This window comes from Rhododendron vialii, chromosome 13a (assembly GCF_030253575.1).
Source record: "Rhododendron vialii isolate Sample 1 chromosome 13a, ASM3025357v1".
NCBI lineage: Eukaryota > Viridiplantae > Streptophyta > Magnoliopsida > Ericales > Ericaceae > Rhododendron > Rhododendron vialii.
In genome coordinates, this window is record NC_080569.1 from 8390427 (window position 1) to 8410215 (window position 19789).

Below are 19789 nucleotides of genomic sequence, written 5' to 3' on the forward strand. Positions count from 1 at the left end.
TGGTGATCAAATTTGGCGACCACATTTTAAACGAAATCCCGTTTTCCAACCATCGATCGGATGCTGGAATTTAGACATCTCTTTTTACCAGTTTTGATAGCAGAAGAGAACAATGAACAAACTCTCAAAGTAGATAAGTAAACAACTTGACATGCAAAGAGCACTGAAATACTTCCGTTCAACTGGACACACAGCAAAAGAAACGAAAAGAATACAAGTAAACAAAAAGAGTACATCGAAAGAGAGACAATCGTAACGTTTTCTCTGACTTTTGGTTGCGCGCTCTGAGGAATTGAAGATTCTGGATCTGCATTTGGATGAATGCGCTTCATCTTAATTTTCCAACGCGACAACGTGGAATTTCTTGTTCTTTTTCCTTCTACTTACCCAAAATCCAAACATAGTGCAAGAAAGGGCCTATGCCATTGATCCATCAATATAGACAGGACTCACTCTCTTATGGGCACAAAAGTCTTAATAGTAAAGTGACCCTGCAGGAATAAAACTCGAGCTCAGAGATGTTACTAACAAAAGTTTGAAATAGTTTGGCGAAATTCCTACTCTTGTAGTTTGTGCGCGCGGTAACAATACCTTGCCACCAGTTCCCTCTAGAAGCACTTGATAAATTGTTTCCATTTGTATCATTGTCTGCTGCATCCGCTGTGTCTTTCTTGAACTAATGCATTCACAAATCGATAGAAACGGGTTAGGGGCTTTACATTCGTACTGTGAATTGTTCATGCTAACAAGGTCACTTCATGTGCGAAAATGGTGTTTCAATCGAGACTCACAGTAGGGTAGTCACCGGAGGGTTGAGTGGTTGAGGAATTGATGTACATGTCTTCTGGCCCACCGTAACAGAGAGACGAACTCAGAGAACATGGTTCTACGCTTTCTTGGAAAATTGAATTCCTTTTCTTGCTGGTTATGTTCTCTGCAAAAGAATGCAGAAGAAGGAATTACTACCAACATGCTTCTCCGAAATAGAGCGTTGCTATCCCATTGCTTGATTCCTTGGAACGATCAAGCGATGGTCAGAAGCATAACATGACATGGTGATTTTAAAGAATAGTCGAAAACCAATCTAGCAAGACATTTCCATTAGTGTTTCATTTTTTTGAACTGCGAAAATTGACGATGGACATTTATAATAGGTTTGCCTAGAAAATCAATACACATTCATATGAAGTCCAGATGAACCAGACAAGGTTGCCTGAATAAACTTGCAAATACGCGTAACTAGAGAAAATAGGATAAGGACTCTGAACAATGATCTCATATACTGGAAAGAAGCCGAGAATGGCCATATTATAGGAGTTTATAAAGTGAGGAAATACAGCGAAGCGAAAGGCAATTTAGTATCATCGTCTGCCAATTAGAATTCGATAACGCCGATGATCTGATATTGCCTTGTCAAATGTGAACACTTCAACGTCTTACTAGCAGAAATAAGAGAAGGTCAGAGTGTAGACCTGCAGTTCCTTGTTTGGTACTCCTCAAATTCCCCATGGGCTGCTTTTGTGCATATCCTTTGGGTAGGACCTGAAATCAAACATAGAACATCTGAACAATACAATTTTTTCATATTTAGTTGGCTACAATGTCCATAATCAGTTCAATTATTTCTACTTTATCTGGGTTTTTTTTTTTCCTCATGGATAAAGGCACTACAGTCCATTGCTATGTATGTAAATCATAGTCAAACAGATGTTTTTGGTTTGGATTTGACCTATTGAAGTTGGATGGATTTTTTTTTATTTTTTATATCACCTTTTTATATCACCTCGGCTAATCATGAGGGACCAATACTTTCGTCACGGTTGGGAGCCCAATTAAAATTCAGACAAATTTCTGTATGAATTGGCCCCGCAAGAGTTTGCATATTTGGATCGTTGATTGCTGTCTCGTGCAACTAGGCCAACCTTTTGGATTATAACTTCGAGAAGTTAAACACTAAAAAACCAAAGACCCTTTTTTCCACTGTGTTCTGGGAAGACAAAATCAGGAAACAAATGAACAAGCATCAAATCTAACAACCCAATTAAGCGAGACAAAGACATTGGAGAAATGAAATCATGTCCGGAATTGGCAGCATTACAACGAAAGACTAATCAAACAAGTTCTCCCGCATAGTTAGACGGACTGGAAAATCATACCGTCGGTGGCGGAGGGAAAACCGAAGCGAAAGTTCCGGCCGATGCGGATGGCTGTGTTGGTTCCAAGGAACCAAAAAGATCGGCACAGAATGAAGAAGAAGAAGAAACCACTAGCTTCTTGTTTTCCATTCCCTTTGTTTTTTTTTTTTTTTGGTTTTTAGCTATTTCTCTTCTCTTGGTTCAACCCAACTAACAAAACCGCCAAGAAAAACAGAGCAGAAACAGAGCAATGAGAATATGAGACGAGAGAAGTCCACAAACTTCAGTTCACACCAGAGAATGAATTCACGAAGTCCCCTACAAATACTCCCAGAAGATTGTGTAGAAAGCGCACGAGCTGTGAGCCCACGTGCTCTCACGTGAAAAGGATCTATTCTTTTTGACAATCTGAAGTAAGATTTGTTGTATACTGGAGTACTACTTTTCTCAGCGATTCGATCAGGATTTCTATTCTCTCTCTCTCTCTCTCTCTAAATGGGAATTTCCAGGGCCCAGGCATTCCATTTTGGGCATAGAGTAATGCCACGTGGGGGTTGTCCCAAGTGGGGCAGCTTTCGAGCCAATGCGTCCTATAATGCATAGTTGCAGTATCTGTTTTGAGTTTTGTAGTCGGCCCTTTAATGGATAGTAGTTTCACTCAAATGACAAAACCCTTATCTGGCCATTGTTTTTGTTGTTAAAGGGATTACAGGATAAGAAAATATACTGTAAATAAATCCGACAGAGACAGAGAGAGAGAGAGAGATTTTCATTTGGTCTGAGAAGAAGATAACTGGATAAGGTTGTTATGTGCCAAGCGGGTGCCGAGCGGCTGATCCAACTATTTATTCCGACAATCGACGGCTTGGATCTTGACTGAGCAATGGACAGTTCAGATTTATATGCACTCAAATTCAATCTAAGCCGCCCGTGCCGAGATGAACGATCAGATGTCGCTCGGCACCCGCTTGACAAGGGGTGCTTGGCAGCATCCCGGATCACTAAATCTTACTGTAGTTGGATAGGAAGAGGTTTCATTGCAAAAATAATTGGTGCGAGTAGTGATATGAAGTGATTGCCTTTTGAGCCTAATCAAACAAGTTGTTCAGAGTAAAAACAAAATAATTTATTTACACAAAAAAGTGCAAAACAGGTCAGGGCAACACCTGTTTCATGTGATAACTGGATAAATTGATATTTTTTTCTAGTAATTCTTAATGACAGTGGAGAACGTCATAACAGTCGACGCTTAACCCCACTCTTCCCATCCATCTGAATATCAAAATGGATACTAGTAATAAAGACGACAAAACCAACCACTGAAAAAAGGAAGCAAAACCCATCTGCAGTAGGGGATGAGGTTCAAGATTGAATGAATGGATAGACTTGGATAAACAGTCAAGTGTCAAAGAGTATAATGAAAGTTATCCTCCTTGTTGATATAGAAAATCTTTTATCTTGTTTGGAAATATATACCTAGATATATATATTATTCTTCCAAATCTTGTTTAATTTAATGTCTGCTCAAACCAAGTGGGATGTGTATCGGTTGACATTTGAAGGCAAATGAGAAATGACTCCATGTTCGCACTCAGGAATCCCATAAAGGAAATAACTAGTTGAAACGAGGATGGATGGTGACCTAACAATAGGGCTGCAAATAAACCGAGCTGTTCGTGAGCAACTCAAGGCTCAGCTTGTTAAAGGCAAGGCAAGACTCGACTATGCTCGTTTAGTAATCGATATGAGCTCGAGCTTTTAGGCTCGCACAGTAAACGAGCCAAGCCGACACTCTAAAGCTCAACTTAACTAGAAAAAGCTCGGCTCGGTCCATTTATGGAGGCTTGTATCGCAAATTAACCGGGCTTGGCTAGTTTACAAAAGAGACTAGCTCGAGCTCAAGTTTTAGGCTCGTTCGGTAAACGATCCGAGCTCGAGCACTACAAAGCTCAGCTTGGCTCAACTCGTACCCATCAGTAATGGAGTATATGTTATTTCTTACTCCCCTTGACTACCTGACCTTAAACCAGGTAAATTACCTGCATTTAACCCTAGGCATAGGCGGAGCTAGAAATTATAACTGTAACACCAATGTACTCATAAATTGGGGAGGGCAAAGCATCTGACTCCATTTTACAAAATACTGACATTAGACAGGGCAGTGACAATTTGTGGCGCATGCACTATCTACAGAACCGAGATCATATGAGTCACACGCGAACATGGGGTTACACTTGCTCGTCTCCATCATCCAGTAAGTAATCACCTAATAACAATACTGCATTAATTGGATTAAACAAGATCATAATAATCCACTGATGTCATACTTAACGAGCATTTCATATTCCTATTTGGCTAATAGGTCTCGTCATACAAGTTTATCCATCCATGAGAAAGATGTTGCAGCTTACAGCCTTTCAAATATGTAAAGAGTTTGGCTACATCAGTTCCTTTCCAAACTTTGCAGCCATTGGAATAAACTACATTGAAAGACACTAAAACTACCATCTTGCAATGCAACAGCAAATGTTCATACAGCAATCTACGTATCTTTGTGCATTGGGCAACAAAATCATTGTCAAGTATTCCTGAATAATAAACACACAAGGTAAGCACAGATATAGGCCAATCAGTGGCACAAGAAATGAAAGTTATTAGTATCTCAATCTGGCCTATTATAATACACATGACAGTAAATCCGAAGAAAATAAAATTGCCGACAGGAAAAAGGCTTACAAAGCTCAACAAGATTTGTTGCCTAAAAGGCGGAGAGGTGATCCTCTCAGGTGTGCAAATAATTGGCAGCCATCATCAGCTCTAGGGTCAGCTCAGGTTCAATATGGAACTCAGTCTCCTTTCCACTGCCAACAGAAGATACTTGGAAAATTTTAGCAAGCTAAAGAAGTATAAAAGAAACAAAGAAAGGACATAGATGAAGTTGCACCAATCAAAAACCATGTTTGAAGTATTCATATTCCTAGGGGACATTCATTCAGTAATCTCAGCAAGACTATGGATCAAGTTCATTGAAGGGGATAGAATCAAGTAGAGTCACCAACAATCTGGTCTGAGTCCAAAGTTTGGTCTTCAATTTGTTCCAAAGTTCCAGTGACCCTAGCTATCGCGACTACATGAGAGTCAAATTCAAGCAAAAGATGCATTGGCTTCAAGAGTGAGCAGGGAAAATGCTATAGGAAACAACAGACCAAGAAGGACAAAAAAAAAAACGAGCAGACTATAGTTGTTCAAAGAGATTTCCATGCGAAAGGGAGAGATGGTGGCGAAAGATAGTTGTTGCGAAATACGGGTGCGGGTGGGGAGATTGGTCGTCTCTTCACGTGAGATTGCCACATGGGGTGGCGCTTTGGAGGGGTATTATGAAGGGATGGGATGCCTTTGCGAAGAATACTCATTTGGTGGTTGGGGATGGGAGAAGGAAGCAAACTTGGGCATTGATTCTGCTTTGTTTGATGTGGGTTTTATGGCGAGAAAGGAATTTGAGATGCTTCGAAGGGGTTGAAATTCCTTTGTCTAGGATCTAAGAGTTTTTTAGTGAATAGTTTGTATAGTTGGGACAAGACCGAATGTTCTCCTCCTCTTACCAATTTTTAGATTGATTTGAGCTTTTCCATTCTCATGAGAGTGTATAGGGCCTTTTAGTCTTGTGGACTTTTTTTGCGTAATAGGGTGGCTTTCCCTTAAAGCCTTCTTTTTAATATATTTATTTACTTATCAAAAAATAAATAAACGAGCAGACTAAAACCTCTCAAAAGCAGTTCGAACCATGTCCGCAACCAACAACTACAAATTGAGGCTAGTGGGTCAACAACAACCAATGTTGACTTTGTTCTCCTATCCACAAATTGGTTCCTTAAGTGTGTGACTTCGGCCTGTCAATGGACATGATCTGATCTGAATTGAATCCGAATCAGATTTTATAGGATCGCAGTTGGATATATCCAATCGATCCGAAACTCATCTTAAAAAAAAACCCATTTTCCATCGTTCTAAAAGGGTTCGAACTTCAACTACCACCTCTCTAATAGTTACATAAACATCTATGCTCACTCAAATAATAAGAAATAAGAAACTGGATCAATTCAAAGAAGCATGAACATATACGAAACAGATGCTTAGAGAGGAAAATATCAAAGTGTAGGTAAACCTTGATTGGAGGATTATGGTTCGACTTGAAAAAACATTAAGAACCCTTTTAGGCTAACTTTTCACCGACTTTTTGACACCTTCTTTGATTGTTTTCTCTTAATTTAAACTAGATTTGGGTATAATTTTTAGGTCACATCGTTCAGCTCGGAGAGAGAAATCGGGAAAGTATACAAGTATAGCCCGACATTGAAAAAAGAATCACTAAAGATGACCAACAAGACTATCAAAAGCCGAACGGTGTAACATAAAAATTATACAAAAATCTATTAAGAATTAAAAGAAAACAACCAAAGAGACAGTGCCAAAAGGTCGCTGAAAAGTTAGGCCAAAGGGGCCCTAATAAGATTGTAAAGACTCTTCCCCAGGAAGTTGATTAGTGATACCTAAGACCAGAGGGGTCGAAATCATCAATACAAGCATATACATTTATTATTATTATTTATTTTTTTTTATTTTTTATTTTTTTATTTTTTATTTTTTATTTTTTATTTTTATTTTTTTTTTGTGGGGGGGGGGGGGGGTGTGGGTGTTATATGCTATAAAACTGAGTGGGTTAAAAAAAAAGGATCAGATCGCATTTTCGTATCGAATATCCGACTAATCACATGTTGTCATTGCCTCGTAAAGGAAAACATTCAACCAACTACCAAAGTCAACTAGTTCATAAACTGATAAAAGGGAAGTTGCAGACAAAAAGAGAGAGGGAGTTTTCAACCAAAGCCTTACGTAGTTATGTGGGTATTTAGACTTGATCAATCCTAGATGAATGGGGTAAGAGAAAATTTTATTAACCAACCACAAGAAACCATCTCCCATGGCTAAATCATAGGAATACAACCAATCAAAGAACAAAACAAAACAGCTAGCAAGGAAAAACTATACAACTACCTCAACTCCTAGCCCTACCAATAATAGAAGAGATGTTCCAATTGTTACAAATGGCAGCATCTTTCCATGAATTTTTAATTTTATTTTAAAAAAAAGACTCATAGCTTAGATACTTTTCCTATAGTGAGACTACGGTCGCCGCAACTCAGATTGCTTAAGGATGAATACATCCGACTCTCAATTACAAATCATCGATTGTCCCATAGGGCTAATTGTAATTTCTTAATTCTTTCATATGGAAATCTAAATGCTAAAAAAGTTCATATTGCCAGAAGGCCCTCTTATAGTCTTATCTTATTGGAATCTCTCACAGGAAATTCAAACTCTGCAAAGCCTCTTTCGTCAAACTGCCAGTCTTCTAAAACTCGGTATTCCTCGCTGAGTACTCACTCCAAGGTGCCTATCCGAGGGAATAAAATCCTCTACTCGGTGGGCATTACTCGCCGAGTATTCGCCGACTAATGCCAAGTACTCGCTCCAAGGTGCCTGGCCAAGCGAGTACCGAGTGGCGAGTTTTAGAACACTACAAACTATAATTCCAAAACCCACTCAAGGTAGCATGACAGCACATACATAATGGATAACATGGTTCCAACTTCCAAGTTGCAACAAATTTGTCTCTCAATTTTGACAAAATTTTGAATTGAGCACTCTCCTAAATAAAGCAAGTACTTTAGTAACTACAATCTGAAAAAGACTATAAAACTTACCCCAAAAAGTGGTATACAACAAAAACATTTTACCTAATGTAAAAGCATTGTAGCTCACTTGATATATACCAAAACTTCAAGAGAGCATCAACATGCGATTCATGTCACATATCTATTTGGCCACATATATCACAACATAAAAACATATGGAGATTGATAGTTCCATCCATACAATATCCCCTCCCCATTACACAAACTTCTGATGCAGTTCCCAAGACAATTATCAAAAATATAATTACAAAAATTTCAGTTTTGTTTTCGAATTGCATTTTTTACAAAGTCGATAGAAACATAGCAAAATAATAGGAGATTATTTGCTTGCCACGGTTTCCATTTGATTCTGGTTCACTTCTCCTATTATTTTCTTGTAAAATAATACTCACTTCTAACTCCTGAGGCAGTTCCCAAGACAATTATCGAAAATAAAACTACAAAAATTCCAGTTCTCAATTTATATTCCCATTGCAATTTTAGCAAATTCAATTGCAAACATAAGACTTTTCGGTCACCACTGTTTCATTCGATTCGATTCTAACTCATCATAGTATGCTAGAAGTTAAGTGGGGGGAAAACATTATAAAAAAATGGGAGGAGGAAAAACCTGGCGTATTGGAGCGACCAGTAGAAGTACTGGCAGATCTTCTCGAGAATAACGGTGCTTATCTCCGGGAAAGTCACTTTCCCGTCCTGCGTTTCAGCGAAACTCCCTGTAACAGATCAAAAGCTCGAACCGTCAAGCAGGAATTCCAAACCCTCTGTTTGATCGGCCCAAATAGAACTGGAAACCCTAGTTTTCCGTTTTGGGGGAGAGAGAAACCTGGGGAGGTGAGCATGTTTCTGATGGTTTGGGATACCATGGCGGCCTTCTTGTCGATGACGAATTCGAAACCCTCGGCGCTGATCAGCTTCACCGTGTCTTCCTTCCTCATCTTCACCAGAATCGCCACCGTCCCTGTAACGAATTACTACAATTTACGTGATTCGTTACCTACGAAAATTCTATAAATCCACGGATCACTGTAGCATATTTCTAACCTATTAGGTCCGCTGATCAAGTTTCTAACCTATTAGATCCACTAATATGTACTCTCTCTTTTTAATGATCGGCACTAATATGTACTATTTGATAAGGCATAGAGTCCACTACATTTAAAAAGGAAAATAGTGCCTGACAAAATTACCTTTTTCATTCAAATCTCATATTTTTAGCCCATTATTCCCCATTACCCGTTCTACGTTTAAAATTCCGGCAGTTACGTTGGAATTGAGCGACAGAAAATTTTTCTTTTCTGATACACTGTATATAACGTTATTGTACATATATAACGTTATATACTCGTTCATCAATTCACATTTAACATGAAATACTTACATTTTACGTTATATACTCATTCATCAGCTCGCATTTAACGTTATATACTCATTTACTCATGACAGAAGACCACATATTACAATATTAAGGATGCAAACATTAAAATGATTTTGGTTGTTTAGGTTTAACCTTATATAATGTCAATATAACGTTATTGTACATATATACTTGTTCATCAATTCATAGCTAACGTAAGATACTTATATTTTACGTTATATACTCATTCATCAGCTCGCATTTTTACATTATATATAATGCAGTATCAAACCTTAACACGCCATCAATTTCAATATATCCAAAATGTATGACCTAAGTCAGTGGGCAAATCAAAACTTGTTCAAAATGAAACATCATTAATGTTCGAACCATCGAAGACAAAGTTTATTCAAACCCTCACAAAAAATAAAAAATAAAAATAAAAATTGTCCCAATGACACCATCTCAGTCCTTCTCTATCACCATCTCATCAATTCATCCATGCTGGAGGGTCTATCCTTGCTATTGGCGGGACATTATATGTTCGTTCCACAGGTACCAACTTTTTATCTTTCTGATTTGGTTTTGTCATTTCTGCAAAGATACACAGAGTTAAACATATGCAAACATATATAACTTTGTGGTTGAGTACATGACGAACCTTGTATTCTTTTCCAAATTCAAGATCCTCCCCTGTGGTTGAGTACATGAAAAACCTTGCATTCTTTTCCAAATTCAAGGACACATTTGAATTTTTTTTGGAAGATTAAGAGAGTGGTGGATTTGTGATATTAGTTTGGTTAGATGGGTTATAGGAATAGGGGAACAAAAATTGGTGTTGTTTTGACAGAGAACACTGGGAAGAACACCATATGTTTGGTGTTGTTTTGTAATGGACCCCTTATTTTGATTATAGACTAGAATGACCATTGTGCATCTTAACATTGTTAAGCTTAACAGGCTTTTAAAATGAATAATTAAAAGCTGATGTGTCAACTTTTGGTTATCCATTTTTTATTGTACTACTGTGGATGGCCTTAGTACGTACACTAAAAATGTACAATTGTGTGGGATTTGCCTAATGATCTCGAACAAATGACCCAACCGTTCAATTTTTACAATAGTGAATGTAAATAGTCATTTTAATTGACTATCGATAAGAGTTTTAATCAATTCATTCAAGTTTTGGTCTATGCGGATTTAAAACCAAAAATATAATAAATTGATCAAGTCTTTACCGATGTTCAATTGAGCTTATTTTTACAAAAACCTTTATAAAATTATTTTAAACAAATCGAATGACTTTGATCATTAGTGCAGTACCCCGAGGTGGATCTCACACTATTCAGTGTGCATTTGATGTACCTGTAGTCTTTTTTTGCTTTTCATTCAGCTTGGTGTATCTCGATTTTTTCAATAAAACTATGGGTGCACCAAATGTTCACCGAATTGTGTGGGACTCATCTTGGGAATCTAGACAAATTATTTGTATATTTCAATTTTGTTTAAAATATTATGTAAGGGACCCCTTCAAAGATTAACTCAATCAAATATTGGTAAAAGCTTGATTAGTTCTTTGATTTTTGGTTCGTCAATTCATATAGTCCAAAAATTGAATGAATGATCAAAATCTTATCGAGAATCGATTGAGCTAGTTTTTGTTGAGACCGTTGAAAAACATTTTGAACAAATTGGACGGCTAGATCAGTTTGTGTGAGATCCATCCTCCACAATCTGTTGTGCATTTGGTGTACCAAAGTCTGATTGTTTATATATATTTGGTACATATAATGGAAGCATTGGGATGGTGTCCATCACCTCTGCTAAGAAGTATTGTCCTCTTACACCAAACCAGTATTTGTAAGAAATCCCACCTCACTCGCATTTGGACCGCAGTTAAGATCTCACCACGTATGAGTGGTGTTAGGGCTATGTTTAGCCTCAATAAGGGATTGTGGGGGACTCGAAACTTAACCTTAACCATGTACAACCAATCTGAAATTTCAACACTGAACCAACCTCTCATTGGTATATATGCAAATTTTGGAAAAATAGAGCATGCCCGATCATTATAATTTGGCTGGCAATAGGGTACGAGAAAGTTCCAAAAAAACTTTGGCACTCTCACGGCTTTAAAAGGTCATGATTTGTTATACATAACATTAAACTTTACACTCACCGAGAGATGTGCGATTTGTGACTACTCATCGAGACGTTAAAATTTGGATGAGTTAAAATTTGGGCCCTCATCCTATGTGTGATATCTTAAGTGTCACCTAAAACCAATTTAATAATGGGTGGATTCCAAACTTGGGTGAGCGCCTGTATATAGAAAACAAGTTAAAAATAGGCATCGAGTCGAAACCATTTTTGTACGTGACCGTGAAAAAGACTTGTCAACAATCCCAGTTCATGTAGATTTTAGAGAGAGCAACTGAGGCTTAGGGTCCGTTCCAAAATCTAAATTAAGTACTTATTTTTAAAAAAATAATTTTAAGTTAAAAAATAATGTGTTTACGCAAATAATTTTTTTTAATAATACGGATTTTGTTTGATAGATCTCATTGAGATCTTTTGAACGATGCAAAAAAGATCAAAAAATTATTTTTCATTTATATTATTTTTTTAGTTTTAAAATATGAAATAAAGTATTTATTTTTTAAAAAAGTATTGTGGGACGGGGCCTTAGAAATTCCAATGCTAAAAATAAATAAGAGGTTAGACACCGTGGATTCAATGACACGGTGCTTGAGTGGTACGTGAGTAGGTGTCGTATGTAATTAACATTTCTATAAAGAAGTAGCGAGTTGCTAATTTTGCGTAACGAATAATTTTTAATTTTTTCTGCTTAAAGTGCATAGAGTATAATTTTTGATTTCATTGAAGGGAGATGAATAGAATGGGCAAGCTGCTCATGTAATAACTTACAAATGACTAAGAGGGGTTGGCCGGGTGGTCTTAACGGTTTGCTTCGATTTTCCTTGACAGCAACTTTTGGAGTTATTTTATCTACACGCGTAAGCGTGTTAAACGATTTCGGAAGGAACTATATGAATTAGTCTGAGGTGAGTGCAAATTGGCTTGGGACGTACACGGTACAGCCTGCATCCCCAAAAAAACTTACAAATGACTCAACCAGGTTTCTCATACTAACAAACACTAATATGTTATGTATATGCATGTGGTCCTCTTTCTCTTACGATATATTTTTTTTGGGGTCCCTCAGTGTATGGTAGGGAGTCATTGGAATCTATGTTTATCAGGCAGGCAAAGGTAATGGGTTGTCTGTATCTTTCTTTTATTGCGAAGGAGTAGAAGCAAGGGAATGTGACTGGACCTGGCTAGGCATGCAGTCTAGGTTCCCATGTTTCTCTCCGTTTAGCTATCTCTGTTTCTGCAGGCCTATGTATATTGGAGTACTAATTAGTCCTGCAACAACCGACGATCGAGGAGGATGAAAGATTTGTGGTCCACTGAACTGGTTGGCTCAGTTGGTGTGTACCCTTTCGAGTCCAACGAGGGGCGTGGATGGGGTTCAGGGTTATGAATAGTTTGTGAACTAACTAACTTATTAACTCTTCCGTTGATGTATAAATTGCGACAAAAAAAAAAAGAACTAATAAATTGGCATTATAGTTTAGTATTTTTATGTTACTTTTGTGTTTGAGTTTTTCATTGGGAAATCGCGAATATGTTCCTTTAAATTAAAATGTGGTTGGCGTAAAAGGATATGCGGCAAAGTCTTGTATTAATGCATTCGATGGTTTTGTGTTATTTGATGATTACGACCTAGATAGCAGAACCACATGTGTATGACATGACTAACCAATACGATACAGTGGGATGTATGACAATTTTTTGTTCGGAAGCAATTTATAGACAAATTGAGTTGGTTTTACGATAACTTATAACAAAAATGTCACCCATTCCTTGGCTTTGCAAGAATGCTGCTCCACAGCATCCCGTCCTATATATTAACACAAATCCATATTTGTTTACATTTATGTGTTTTATTGAGGAAACGAAGGGTGGCCAATTCTTAATTCTTTATTTACTCCTCTATATATGGTTTTATTAGTATTTTGGAAAGGCGGGGCCCAAATGGAGAAGAGAAATAAAATTGGAGGGCAGGTATAGAAACACCACACGAGGGCGAGGGGTAGCGGATTTATCGACTCCGACGAATTTCGTTCATAGGTTTTAGGCTCCTCCGCCTCATCGGAGTTCCACCCCACCCCACCCCACGCCTCCCCCATCCCCCCTTCTCCTCCGCCTCGTTATTCACATACACACACATTGATTCATATATCTATCTATGATCCGTATATCCACCGCCTGCATCTGTCTATTAATTTATTCTCGCTTTGTTTCCAACAACAATTAATTTAACCCTAGCACAGACTCCTCAGAAGTTGTTAATTTTTCTTTTGTGTTCCTCGTCGTGTTTGAGAATCTAGGGTTTTGAAACCCTAATTTGGAAGGAGTAGGTAGAGAGAGAGAAGGAGAGAGGGAGGAGGTCGATGGCGCAGAACGGGCAGGAGATGGACCCTGCGGTGCTGGACGACATCATCAACAGGCTGTTGGAGTTTCGGCAGGCCAGGACTGTACGGCAGGTCCAGCTGTCGGAGGCCGAGATCCGGCAGCTCTGCAACGTCTCCAGGGAGATATTCCTCCAGCAACCGAATCTCTTGGAGCTCGAAGCCCCCATCAAGATCTGCGGTAACTTTTTCTCTATCTCATTTGCTTGTTTATAATTTGTATCGGTGTGTTTGCTGTTGGTTTCGGTTGCGAATTTGAGGCACTTGGATGCTTGTTGTGAGATTTCTTGTATGTGGGTTATGTGCGCGCTGCGTGTCTGGCGTGTATTTTATGTGTGAGTAAGATTCTGAGGAGTTGTAGAGAAATTTGGAGAAAAGTTGCTATGTTGATTGGTGCATGGCAATGTCAGGGTTTTTTTGTACTCGTTGAATTTTCCGGTATGTTTTCCCTCCGGTTATGTTTCTGAAGGAATCGAAGCACATAACAGATTTAAAAGTTAAGTAATACGGGAGCAGAAGAGTCGGTTTGAGACTTTTAATTGTAAATTTCAGTCTCAACCGATGGGGGCACTCTTGCTGCGTAGGAAACTTTGCTGAGTTTGCTGTTGGACTTGGACTTATTTATACCACTAGGTTAGTTATTATGGATATATTGCTAGGATGATTGAGATCATTATGGTTAAGGCTGTTTTTGTGGAATAGCCCATTGCTTTGCCATGGATTGTATAGGGAAATTGCCAAGTCGGGAGCAAATAGGATTATGATAGGTTATGGTCAACGGCTGCAGAATGCAGCAATCTCTTTAAAATTTTTGAGTAGTTTGAAGATCGAAACTATCCTCTCCGCTGTTCAAAAATTGAGAAACACTTTTACATGTTTGAAATAATATGTCCAAAGAAGGTTAGGAAACCCATGAAATACATTACTTCATGATGCAGGATGGGACACAAGTGTGATTCCTACTCCTGCACTACCAGGTAAAGGAGGGTATGTTACTCTTAGCTGTTTCCTGGAGTTTTCACAATCATGAGGAATAGAAGAAAATAGTGGAGGTTCATGATATGATTTGCTTCTGTTGGTTCCATTGTTACTTTGTGCAAGAATTTGAGTTATTTTTAACTCATCAATCTGTTGTAGTTTTTCCATACAAAAAGGGGTTTCTCTTATACAATTTTTTTAATGGAGGGAGTGGGGTTTGTCTGGGTTGACACTTAGTTTTGTTTTAGCACTTGATATGTTCTTATTTTGAGTTTTTTTTAAAAATATCTCTGTGGGATTTTTATTACTAGATTTTGAGTGTTTTTGAAGGAAACCAATAGGAACTATCTATGGGAAATTTGGAGGCATGGTTTAATTGTGTGACTTAGTTGGGCTCCTAATAGTGAAAGGACTATTGGCTTTGAGAAGGAAAACTTGAAGTTTATCCGTGTTACTCAGTTTGGTTTCTAGTAGTGCAAAAGCTACTTGATTTGAGAAGGAAAACTAGAAGTTCGGTAAGAAAGTTAGATGGTTCCTATGTATAGATTACTGGAGACTCATGTGGGTTTGAGACCACTGATCACTTAATCCGGATGAACAAAGTGTCAGAGATGCTTATCCAAACCCAAAGTTTCGAGTTTTTACTATTATGTGTTGAAATTGGCCAGTGGGACTATTGACCACCAATGTGGGTTTCCACTATTTATTTTAAAAAAAGTTGTTAGTACATGAAACTACTAGACACAAAATGTAGTTCCTAGTAGTAGGCCACTGGTCATCAAGGGAGTGATTCCTAGTGCTAGGGTTACAGGCTCTCGGAGAGAGAACGAAGTCGCCAGAGAAGCTCCGGCGTCGACAGAGAAGAGGAACTGAATGGAACTGAGATGGGTATGAATCATGATTTAAGGGGCGGGCAATTATGGAATTTAGTCATATCATACCTTTAAGTTTGAATTCAGGTGGAATCTTTACGTGTCTCTTTAGAATGTTGGAACTCACAAAGGGGACCAAAATCAAGGGACAGGAGTAATATTCTTTAACTGTTATCACAGAACAATTATGGATGAGTTTTGCCGCAGAATGTTAGTTGGGCACGTGGTCATGCGACTTTTATTTGACTGATCTTGTATGGTGATAAATAACTCCCTTCAACTGTTATTACAGAACATTGATTTGATGAGTTTTGCAGGAGAATGCCCTTGGGGCAAGTGTTCATGTCCCTTTTATTTGACTCATCTTGTATGGGATAAATTTTTACTGAATAAGATTGTAGCATAAGATGCTTCTCTATCTCATGAACATGTCCCATATGTGTGGCCAGTTTTTTTAGCCATGAATTACGGATTGACAACAAAGGTTTGTGTTTGGATTATGGCCCAGGTTTGAATTGTGGGAATCAGTTATTCTATAGAAAAATGAGGTAAGGTTGCTCCCTACCTCTACATATAAACAGGAGCCCCGGTGCACTTGGACAGCCCTTTAGATGTGGCTATTGGGAAATTGGGTTGAAGTTGTCATTTAACGAGGTTTTAGAAGCCTCATTAGTTATTTGCATATAACTGATGTAATGTTATTGGTCAGTCCACTCGTGGATACTTGTGTGGAAATCGTGAAAAACAAGTTGCGTTCGCTAAATTGTGGTGTCCAAATATTTTCTAGAAGCAATGTCTGGTAACTTTATCAAGTGCAGATGGTTGCTACTCTGGAACTATCCACCTTTTATTGTCAGTGTTCTTTGTTGTTGAGCCCCTCTATTTTGAAGTTTCATTGTGATAACCATGTAAAACTAGTGCTTGATGCTTATTCTTGCTATATTATAAAGATGCTTTTTGAGAACTATTGAGATTGTCAAAGTCAGCCTCATGATATAACTTATACTCATCTATTTATTTCGCTTTTCTATTCTTGTGTATTTAAAACCGCTTGATGCAGAATTGAATTGCTTTATCTTATCTCTCGTATGTCGTTGTTATTGGAGTTTTAAATTCTAGCTTGTGTTTTATGCTTCTTTTTTTATTGCTGGATTTCAGGTGATATTCATGGGCAATATAGTGATCTTTTAAGGCTTTTTGAATATGGGGGTTTTCCGCCTGAAGCCAACTACTTGTTCTTAGGGGACTATGTGGACCGTGGCAAGCAGAGTTTGGAAACAATATGCCTTCTGCTTGCCTATAAAATTAAATATCCTGAGAACTTCTTTCTTTTACGGGGCAACCACGAATGTGCTTCTATCAACCGGATCTATGGATTCTATGATGAATGTAAACGCCGGTTTAATGTGAGACTTTGGAAAATCTTTACCGACTGTTTTAACTGTCTTCCTGTGGCTGCTCTCATTGATGACAAAATATTATGCATGCATGGTGGCCTTTCCCCTGACCTAACGAACTTGGATCAGATAAGAAACCTACCCCGTCCAACTGATGTACCAGACTCTGGTTTGCTCTGTGATTTGCTGTGGTCAGATCCAAGTAGGGAGGCTAAAGGTTGGGGAATGAATGATAGAGGAGTTTCATTCACCTTTGGTCCTGAAAAGGTTGCAGAATTTTTAATGCAGCATGATATGGACCTTGTTTGTCGTGCCCATCAGGTTATTGACTTTCATGTTCGTTAGTCTTTTTGTTTAGTTTGGGGGACTTAGACTCTTAATAAGAATGTTCCTTTTCCAGGTTGTGGAGGATGGGTACGAGTTCTTTGCTGACCGACAGCTTGTTACTGTATTCTCTGCTCCGAACTATTGCGGCGAGTTTGATAATGCTGGTGCAATGATGAGTGTTGATGAAAGCTTAATGTGTTCTTTCCAGATTTTGAAGCCAGCAGACATGAAGCACGGAAAGAGGTTCTTGTGAACAATGCCAAGAGTACTGCAGTCTTTTTCAGAACTTCAAAGGTCAGTTTCACGATTTGCTTGTGTTCCTTAACTTGACAGTGTCTCATAAATGGATCCAGTCCACAAGCCATTTTCATTTTTCGTCTGCTAGATTTTTTCTTTGATGACCAAGGAGAACTAAAGCAGCGTAAGTATCGAATCATAAATTCATGAGGAAATCGCACTTAACCCGTTGGGTTTCTGGCAAGGACAGTTGAACTGTCAGGTTTCTAACATTTCAATGACCCCCATGCTTTACATGACACTGTATAACGACGTGTCTGATAACAATCTGTTAATGAAATGGATGGAGAAAGATGCAAACTTTAAGTATCTCAAAATTTCCCCTGTTTCCATAATCTAAATTATTTACCATTAACTGTGTACATATATTAGGTAGAGATATTTGGGTGACAGCCTTTTTAATCTTTTGAAAACAAAGAAGGGTTCTGACAAGCTTATCCTGCGCATAAGCTTTTCCCTCCTGGCTAACAAATGGAGAACTGGTGTGAATTTAGGATTCACCATCGCATGATTGATTGGCATGTGGAGAACAATTGGCTGCTTTGTCTGTTGTGTATGCACGTTGTCCAGCAATACGTATGATGAAATTCCATTCCAATCACTTTCTCTGCCAACAATACGACTAGATGTCCTCATTTCCGTTTGAGCCATGGCCTTAAGTGTTGCTCTTATTGCTGCCTCCGTGCCACTCACCGTCATTGTTATTTTGCCTACTGCCAACAAAAGGGGAAGCCCTACCATTACTACTATCTTTATTGGCTATGTTGCTGTCTCTTCTTGCTTTTCTTATCTATAATGGGATACCAGCGAAATAGCAGCCAAGCCAATCATATTGCGCTATTAGCCCTTGAAAATCTTCAGTGTAAACATAAGCAGATTTGATACAGTATTTCTGGAAATGTTCAACTTCAACCCTCTTTGTAGGTCATTGCATATATACTTCATTGGTTTATTTTAGATATCCCATGATCTGATTTAAGCAACTGGTTCACTATTGAGCAAAATCTGAGGACGTTATATCATCATTGCCCATATAAGACATGGGATTGGATTACGATGAGCTGAAAAGAAAATCTCTACGTATATCATTACTCACATAAAACAGATAAAAAAAATCTTAAAGATGGTTGTCCGCAGATCCTCTTTTCATTTCCATGATGTGATGGAGGGGGATAGAGAGAAGACTCCTTTTGAATGTACAAGAAAAATGAGAGGTACCCTGCAATCATTATCCCCTAATTGTTTTTGGTTAAATAAATGCTATGGGAATATCATCTGAGCAGTTTGGTTATTCATTCTCTACCTTCTAGCACTATTTGTATCTGGGTTCTGTATGTGTTATCTGTAATCTCCATCATTATTATACCTCTTTATGCTGCAGTTGTCCCGCCTGATTCACGAGGTGGATAGGAACATTTGAAGATTCAAGCTCAAAGTTTCTTAGAAGTGAGATGTAATCATGGTGATCATTATGTTGTTCGTTTAGAAGCATTAATCAGTTTGCTGCAATATTTTGTTTTCTGACCTCTTGATTTGGCGGCAACTGTGGCCACAAGAGCCAAAAGTATTTTCGTTCTATTTATTTTTCTTAAACTCGTGCGGTTTACAGTGGCGGTGTAAATTGCTCTGCATTTGTAGATTGTAGCAACCATTGTCAAGTCAAGATTTTCCATTTTCAGAAGTTATTGTAGTGGATCCTCAGTTTTGTGTTTCTAAGCTGTGAACACATTGAGCATAATTTATGGTCCTATTTCCCCCAGTTCGAGGTGTGTTGGTGCTGATTAGGACATAAATACCGTAGCATCATATGGCCAGATACGATTTATCTTCTCTATTTTTCTATCCCAGTACACGGTGATACGAATAGTGACAAAAATTCGGATATTTTTTGCTTTTGCATGTGCAGTTTGTGGGGTGGTGCAAGGATTAAATTTGTTTCTAAAAATTTTGGAGAGTTCTATTTTCCACTCCTGAGACCAACTCTCTTAGAAGATCAGAGCCAATTGATGAGTCCCATCTTTGTCCTCTTTCAGTAGCAGTGGAGCTAACCAAGACAGGCATTTCTGGTAGGATGGGTTTCAATGCATTGGTTTGACATGCATCGAGCCTGAATTGATCCCTATCAATCGGGG

The 19789-nt window shown here is 38.3% G+C and overlaps 3 protein-coding genes across 5 annotated transcripts; 1 reads left to right on the forward strand and 2 right to left on the reverse strand.

The window, feature by feature from the left end:
* Nucleotides 1-132: 132 nt before the first annotated feature.
* On the reverse strand, nt 133-2575 carry LOC131313393 (uncharacterized). Its single transcript, XM_058341681.1, has 5 exons — nt 2157-2575; nt 1473-1542; nt 792-934; nt 592-676; nt 133-491 (listed from the first exon to the last, which is right to left on the reverse strand). Exons 1-5 carry the CDS (start codon nt 2283-2285, stop codon nt 475-477), a joined length of 444 nt encoding a protein of 147 aa, XP_058197664.1. The 5' UTR covers nt 2286-2575; the 3' UTR covers nt 133-474.
* Nucleotides 2576-4440: 1865 nt separating this feature from the next.
* Nucleotides 4441-8989, reverse strand: LOC131314159 (uncharacterized). Of its 2 annotated transcripts, XM_058342647.1 has the most exons (4): nt 8718-8989; nt 8502-8607; nt 4872-4996; nt 4441-4723 (listed from the first exon to the last, which is right to left on the reverse strand). In XM_058342647.1, exons 1-3 carry the CDS (start codon nt 8827-8829, stop codon nt 4918-4920), a joined length of 297 nt encoding a protein of 98 aa, XP_058198630.1. In that variant the 5' UTR covers nt 8830-8989; the 3' UTR covers nt 4441-4723; nt 4872-4917. The 2 variants fall into 2 exon arrangements, with proteins under 2 accessions (XP_058198630.1, XP_058198631.1); XM_058342648.1 differs by having other exon boundaries at nt 4441-4996; nt 8718-8909.
* Nucleotides 8990-13256: 4267 nt separating this feature from the next.
* Nucleotides 13257-19416, forward strand: LOC131315187 (serine/threonine-protein phosphatase PP1 isozyme 2). Of its 2 annotated transcripts, XR_009196624.1 has the most exons (5): nt 13337-13967; nt 16795-17354; nt 17434-17654; nt 18795-18871; nt 19039-19416. XR_009196624.1 is itself a non-coding variant. In XM_058344297.1 (4 exons), the coding sequence occupies exons 1-3, from the start codon at nt 13769-13771 to the stop codon at nt 17611-17613; spliced, it is 939 nt and encodes a 312-aa protein (XP_058200280.1). In that variant the 5' UTR covers nt 13257-13768; the 3' UTR covers nt 17614-17654; nt 19039-19416. The 2 variants fall into 2 exon arrangements, 1 of the variants encoding a protein (XP_058200280.1); XM_058344297.1 differs by lacking the exon at nt 18795-18871 and having other exon boundaries at nt 13257-13967.
* Nucleotides 19417-19789: the final 373 nt, after the last annotated feature.